Source organism: Amphimedon queenslandica, unplaced genomic scaffold (genome assembly GCF_000090795.2).
Source record: "Amphimedon queenslandica unplaced genomic scaffold, v1.1 AMPQUscaffold_12128, whole genome shotgun sequence".
Classification (NCBI taxonomy): domain Eukaryota; kingdom Metazoa; phylum Porifera; class Demospongiae; order Haplosclerida; family Niphatidae; genus Amphimedon; species Amphimedon queenslandica.
In genome coordinates this window covers 5,025-10,360 of record NW_003547633.1, presented here as the reverse complement: position 1 = coordinate 10,360, position 5,336 = coordinate 5,025, and the positions used below count along the sequence as shown (strand labels likewise).

General features: G+C 33.3%; 2 protein-coding genes and 1 long non-coding RNA gene across 3 annotated transcripts in view; 2 read left to right on the top strand and 1 right to left on the bottom strand.

Moving 5' to 3' along the window:
• Positions 1 to 306: 306 nt before the first annotated feature.
• Positions 307 to 1,164, bottom strand: LOC109588375 (uncharacterized). Its single transcript, XR_002188123.1, has 2 exons — positions 1,056 to 1,164; positions 307 to 665 (listed from the first exon to the last, which is right to left on the bottom strand). It is a non-coding gene; the product is annotated as an uncharacterized LOC109588375 (long non-coding RNA).
• A 262-nt stretch (positions 1,165 to 1,426) lies between these two features.
• On the top strand, positions 1,427 to 4,274 carry LOC109588374 (fibrillin-1-like). The gene is made up of 12 exons (XM_020004553.1): positions 1,427 to 1,478; positions 1,754 to 1,888; positions 1,954 to 2,073; positions 2,130 to 2,252; positions 2,329 to 2,451; positions 2,501 to 2,623; positions 2,912 to 3,040; positions 3,078 to 3,206; positions 3,257 to 3,502; positions 3,557 to 3,670; positions 3,720 to 3,968; positions 4,012 to 4,274. The coding sequence occupies exons 1-12, from the start codon at positions 1,433 to 1,435 to the stop codon at positions 4,272 to 4,274; spliced, it is 1,800 nt and encodes a 599-aa protein (XP_019860112.1). The 5' UTR covers positions 1,427 to 1,432.
• A 121-nt stretch (positions 4,275 to 4,395) lies between these two features.
• LOC100640895 (fibrillin-1-like) overlaps positions 4,396 to 5,336 on the top strand; it is a gene marked incomplete at its 3' end in the record, with an annotated part of 5,960 nt that continues 5,019 nt past the window's right edge. The window contains exons 1-6 of the mRNA XM_020004552.1: positions 4,396 to 4,458; positions 4,509 to 4,634; positions 4,686 to 4,799; positions 4,840 to 4,962; positions 5,011 to 5,133; positions 5,182 to 5,313. Of these exons, the coding sequence (XP_019860111.1) occupies positions 4,434 to 4,458; positions 4,509 to 4,634; positions 4,686 to 4,799; positions 4,840 to 4,962; positions 5,011 to 5,133; positions 5,182 to 5,313 (643 nt within the window). The remainder of the gene's footprint in view (positions 4,459 to 4,508; positions 4,635 to 4,685; positions 4,800 to 4,839; positions 4,963 to 5,010; positions 5,134 to 5,181; positions 5,314 to 5,336) is intronic.

Sequence of the window (5,336 nt, the reverse complement as noted above, 5' to 3'; positions counted from 1 at the left end):
CGCACTTGTAGTATCTAAAATGCAGCTGTACTGCTATGAAAAGGCTTTGATTTGATTATGTAAATAATTGGAGCATGGAGAATATCCCTCACAAATAGATACTAAAGACAGTAAGAGAAATTGCAAGTAGATACAACTGATTGTAGTCCATGTGGCCGATTTATCAATGCATGCATGGCTACTTTTACACAATTTTCAGGTATAGCTGAAGCATAGATATTTTAATTAAAGTATCTATGGCTGAAGTTAAGACTGAGAGCTTTATGCTCAAAAGAGATTCAGTGAATTTTCTAAATATTAGGAACAGGAAATATCACTTATTTTACCTCAAAGATTTGTTGATGGATTGAATATGACATGGTATAATGGCTTTAATATAATCATAAATTACCAACACTCAGTTTATACTATTATAGTTATTGTTTCTAGATAGCCAGATGAACTGTTGACCTACATCAATGGCATTGAAAGCAGTACACTATGTAAACCTGTTATAACAAATAGTCAATTTTTGACCTGTTACAATAATTAGTCTTTTTTTCTTAAACTCATTATTTGGCCAAAGTTAGTTTTTATTATAGATTCCTGCTGCTTTCAGCTGTTGTTGATGAAGATTTTGATAACCTGGAGGATGTAAAATCTACTGTTCACCTACACTGAATTACCTATAATAAATAAAATTTAATATTAACAAAATAATAATAATTATTATTATTATTATGAACTTCACAGTATAAGACAAATATAGGCAGAGACGAGAGAAAAAGGACAGAGGGTACTGAAGGACAGCAACAACTAATACTGCACAGCAAGCCTTATTATTATTATTATTATTATTATTATTATTAGAATTTACAGGACTTAGACAGAATAAAGAGAATTAGAGAATTAAACAGACAGCAGAGATGTCAGCGGAGGAAAGAATAAAGGCCTGAAGGGATGTCATGACAGCCCATTGTTCTGACACCCATTCCCAGGAAAAAAAATTATATCAGACTCAAAAGTATTAATTAAGTGGGAGGGGTAAAAGAAGTGGGTAGAGGACAACAACATACTATTAGAAACAGCATGAAAAGTGTGTTTAGTTACAGCAATTTGGTCTTGCCCTTTTAAGAAGTATCTATGGTTACAATTCAAAGCACTATGCTCATACAGCACTAAGTAACAGCACTTACAGCAGTGTGGTATCTTGTTTTGCGATCGTCCAACGGCAGAAAGGGGGTCCAAAGATTGAGGGCGAGGGGTCCAAGGGAGTCCAAACACAATGTCCAAGCTCTCAGGGAGTATACGGACCGGGGGTCCAACTACTCGCGAGCGCTTTCACCCCCCGGTCCAAAAAGAAGGGGGTCCAACCACCCTCCAACACCGGAACTGAATAGATAGACTTTTTGTGTTGCGTTCACTTCATTTACTTGCACAAGACCTGAAGAAGATGAAACTCTTTGTTGGTGTTGCCATATTACTAGTCGCAATAGCAGGTCAGTAAAGATATTTTCTAACAGATCTAGATCTAAATGCCACGAAGTCCGGCAGGATCGCTAACCCATCTAATCACTGAAATAACTTGAGAGCTACAGTTGCTGTTCTAGACTGTAAAAATAGTAATTGAGATGAGAGTCTCAGTATTAATGACTGAGTTTTATTATAATGGCCTTTGGCACGAGTTTTGAGCAATATCTGCTATAGATGCCATCTATCTATGATGCCATTTTACTCTCTACTGAACTGCACTCCTCCTGAAATCTCATTATAGGACAATCAGCTGAAGGTGTGGATTGCTCCATTAATAATGGTGGCTGTGAGCATTATTGTTATGACACTGCCGGTGACTCTTACTGTGAATGTGCTTCTGGTTACACTATACAAGATGATCAAAAGAACTGCAGTTGTAAGTTATTTGACTTATATAATATTTATCACTTAGTTTATTTTCTTCTTTACTTGCTGTTATAGTGACACCACCGTGCTCAGTCAATAATGGGGGTTGTGAGCAATTATGTGCTTCATTGATTGATTCTGTTAATTGTTCATGTGTCACAGGATACACAATCAACAACACATCACATTGCGTTGGTGAGGAAAAACATTTTATTTATCATTATTTATACATCATTACATTAACTTACTAGACATTGATGAATGTGCTATAAATAATGGTGGTTGTTCTCAAGTTTGTCAAAACAGTATAGGAAGTTATACTTGTTCTTGTTATAATGGATATATCTTTAATGCAACCCTTCAGGATTGTGTTGGTATGTTGTAATAAATAAACTTATTCTTATAACCAAGAGTGGATAATTATTTATCCACTCTTGTTATAACTTATAGATATTAATGAATGCTTGAATAACAATGGAAATTGTCATCAAAGCTGTAACAACACAAATGGAAGCTATGCTTGTGACTGCATGACAGGTTATTTACTGGACACAAGTGATGATCAGTGTAAAGGTATAGAAGAAGCAGTTGGATAATGATACAAATTAAAAACAATTTGTAGACCTCAATGAATGTTGTTCAGGTGATGATAATTGCGGTCAAAGGTGTCATAACAATGACGGTTCTTATTCTTGCTCTTGTTACTCTGGGTATTATATGTCTGATAATGGATATGATTGTATAGGTTAGTCAGTTTCATCTTTGTGTCTCAAAATGTATTGTCAATAGAAATTTAAGTTAAATGAAAGAGACATTGTAGATAAACATAATAATGGATGAAAAATGTTGATTCTACAACTACTTGTGATTAAAAATAGTGATCTAGAAAAATTTGAAGTTTTATAAATATAATGTCCCATTTGATAGCGCAAATGTCCCATATTGTACTGGAAGAAAAATATTTTGTAATAATATACATTAATAAAAGTGAAACAATCACAATCTTATAAATATCTCTGTTTTAATAACCTAGACATTGATGAATGCAGTTCAAACAATGGTGGTTGTGAGCAACATTGTAATAATAGACCAGGATGGTATTACTGCAGTTGTGACTCTGGATATAAACTAGATGGAAATAGACGGAATTGTTCAGGTATCTAGCATACTTTATTTTATGTTATGATATTGTAGAGTAGTGTATGTTCCGCCAAATCCATGTGATAAATTTAATGGTGGATGTGAGCATATTTGCGTTAAAGATGGATCTTCAAATACATGTTTATGTAAAACTGGTTATCTGCTATATAACAGAAACTTTTGTGACGGTAATTGACACTAATTGTTTGATATTGATAATCAAGCCCTGATGCCATAGATATTAACGAATGTGCTGAAGGAACATCTGGATGCTCTCAGCTTTGTACAAACTCTCAAGGTAGCTATAACTGCATCTGTCAGACTGGTTACCAATTGGATTATGATAATCACACTTGTGTTGATATTGATGAATGCACTATTGATAATGGAGGATGTGAACAAAACTGTCTCAATACTAATGGTAGCTATTATTGCTCTTGTGACCTGGGTTACCTTTTAGAGCCTGACAGGAAATCTTGCACTGGTAAAGCCTATTATTGTGTTTTGAACAATAAGTTCTAACAAAAAATTGTTATAGATATTGATGAGTGCCAAGATGATGTGTGTGAACAAATATGTGAGAATCAAGTTCCTTTTTTCAATTGTTCTTGTAAAAGTGGCTTTCGATTAGAAAATTCAAAATTCTGTTCAGGTAACTAAATTATTATGTGTCCTTACACTATATTATTATAATTATATAGATATTGATGAGTGTGAGGAAGGGACTGCTTTGTGTAGTCAGCAATGCTCCAATGCAGAAGGTAGCTACAACTGTAACTGTGAAAGAGGGTACATAATAGACACTGATGGTTACACTTGCATTGATATTGATGAATGTGCTGTTAACAATGGAGGGTGTGAACAACTTTGTGAAAACACTAATGGTACTTATTTCTGTTCGTGTCATTATGGATATGAACTAAGCAACACTAATCGCTCTCAATGTGTTTGTAAGTTATGATTTTGCCTGACTATGATCAATTAAAGTAATAGTAAGGGATATAAATGAATGTCTTGAAGAAACTGATGGTTGTACCCAGTTATGTGAAGACACATTTGGTGGTTATGCTTGTAGCTGTCATTTAGGATATAAACTGGAGAGTGACAATCAAACATGCATTGATATTGATGAGTGTGCTGTTAACAATGGACAATGTGAACAAAATTGTAATAACACTAATGGCAGTTATGCTTGCTTTTGTGATGAGGGATATTCACTCAGCAACATTCATTACTGTGAAGGTAACTTTGCTTAAGCACAACTTAACTGTAAAATTTTTATAGATAATAACGAGTGTCTTTTCAACAATGGAAATTGTGATCAGATTTGTAATAACACTCTTGGATCATATAATTGCTCTTGTTATCCTGGATATAATCTAACAATTTCTGATGATATTTTTGGGTCTGGAAATATGTTAGTTGATTACAAATGTTTAGGTATAACAGCATCAAATAAAAGTTGATTGTTAAAAGTAATTAAATTGCAGATATTGATGAGTGTGAGAATGATAATGGAGGTTGCTCTCATATATGTAATAATACAATTGGATCTTATCATTGTGACTGTTTTGATGGATATGTCATTGATGAATCAAACACTTTGGGCTGTAGAGGTAGTAATGATGCATAATATTATGGCCTAAGATTAATTTTAACATTTGTAGACATTAATGAATGTGTAGAAATGAATGGAACTTGTGAGCACATTTGCACTAACACAAATGGAAGCTTTGAGTGTTCTTGTTATACTGGTTACAATGGAAGTGTGTTTTGTTCAGGTACATTGTAATTATTATGATAATAGTTTCAGTTTACTAGATATTAATGAATGTATTGAGAATATTACGAACTGTACTCAAGAGTGCATTAATACAGATGGTAGTTATTATTGTGAATGCGACAATGGATATTATTTGAGTGATGACAATCACACATGTATCGGTTAGTTTGATGATAACTTTAATTATATACAGCTCTCATTTGATACAGATATTAATGAATGTACAAATGGAACTAGTTTGTGTGATCAAATATGTATTAATGATGCTGGTTCATATCATTGTGATTGTGACATTGGGTATTTAATAAGCTCTAACAACATCACTTGCAAAGGTAATTGTAAAGAGATAAAAATTAGTAATTTAATGCCCAATTTTGTAGATATTAATGAATGCAATGACACTAATGGTATAGATGATTGTGAACACACTTGTCACAATAATATTGGATCATATTATTGTACTTGTGATATGGGATATGTAATAAATACTACTAACAATAACACATGCAATGGTAAGTATATCAGTGTGGGAAGT

Coding starts and splice junctions, on each gene's coding strand:
- LOC109588374 (XM_020004553.1), top strand. CDS start 1,433: ATGAAACTCTTTGTTGGTGTTGCCATATTACTAGTCGCAATAGCAG. Junction 2,624..2,911: donor TAATGGATATGATTGTATAG/GTTAGTCAGTTT, acceptor TTAATAACCTAG/ACATTGATGAATGCAGTTCA. Junction 3,503..3,556: donor TGACAGGAAATCTTGCACTG/GTAAAGCCTATT, acceptor AAATTGTTATAG/ATATTGATGAGTGCCAAGAT.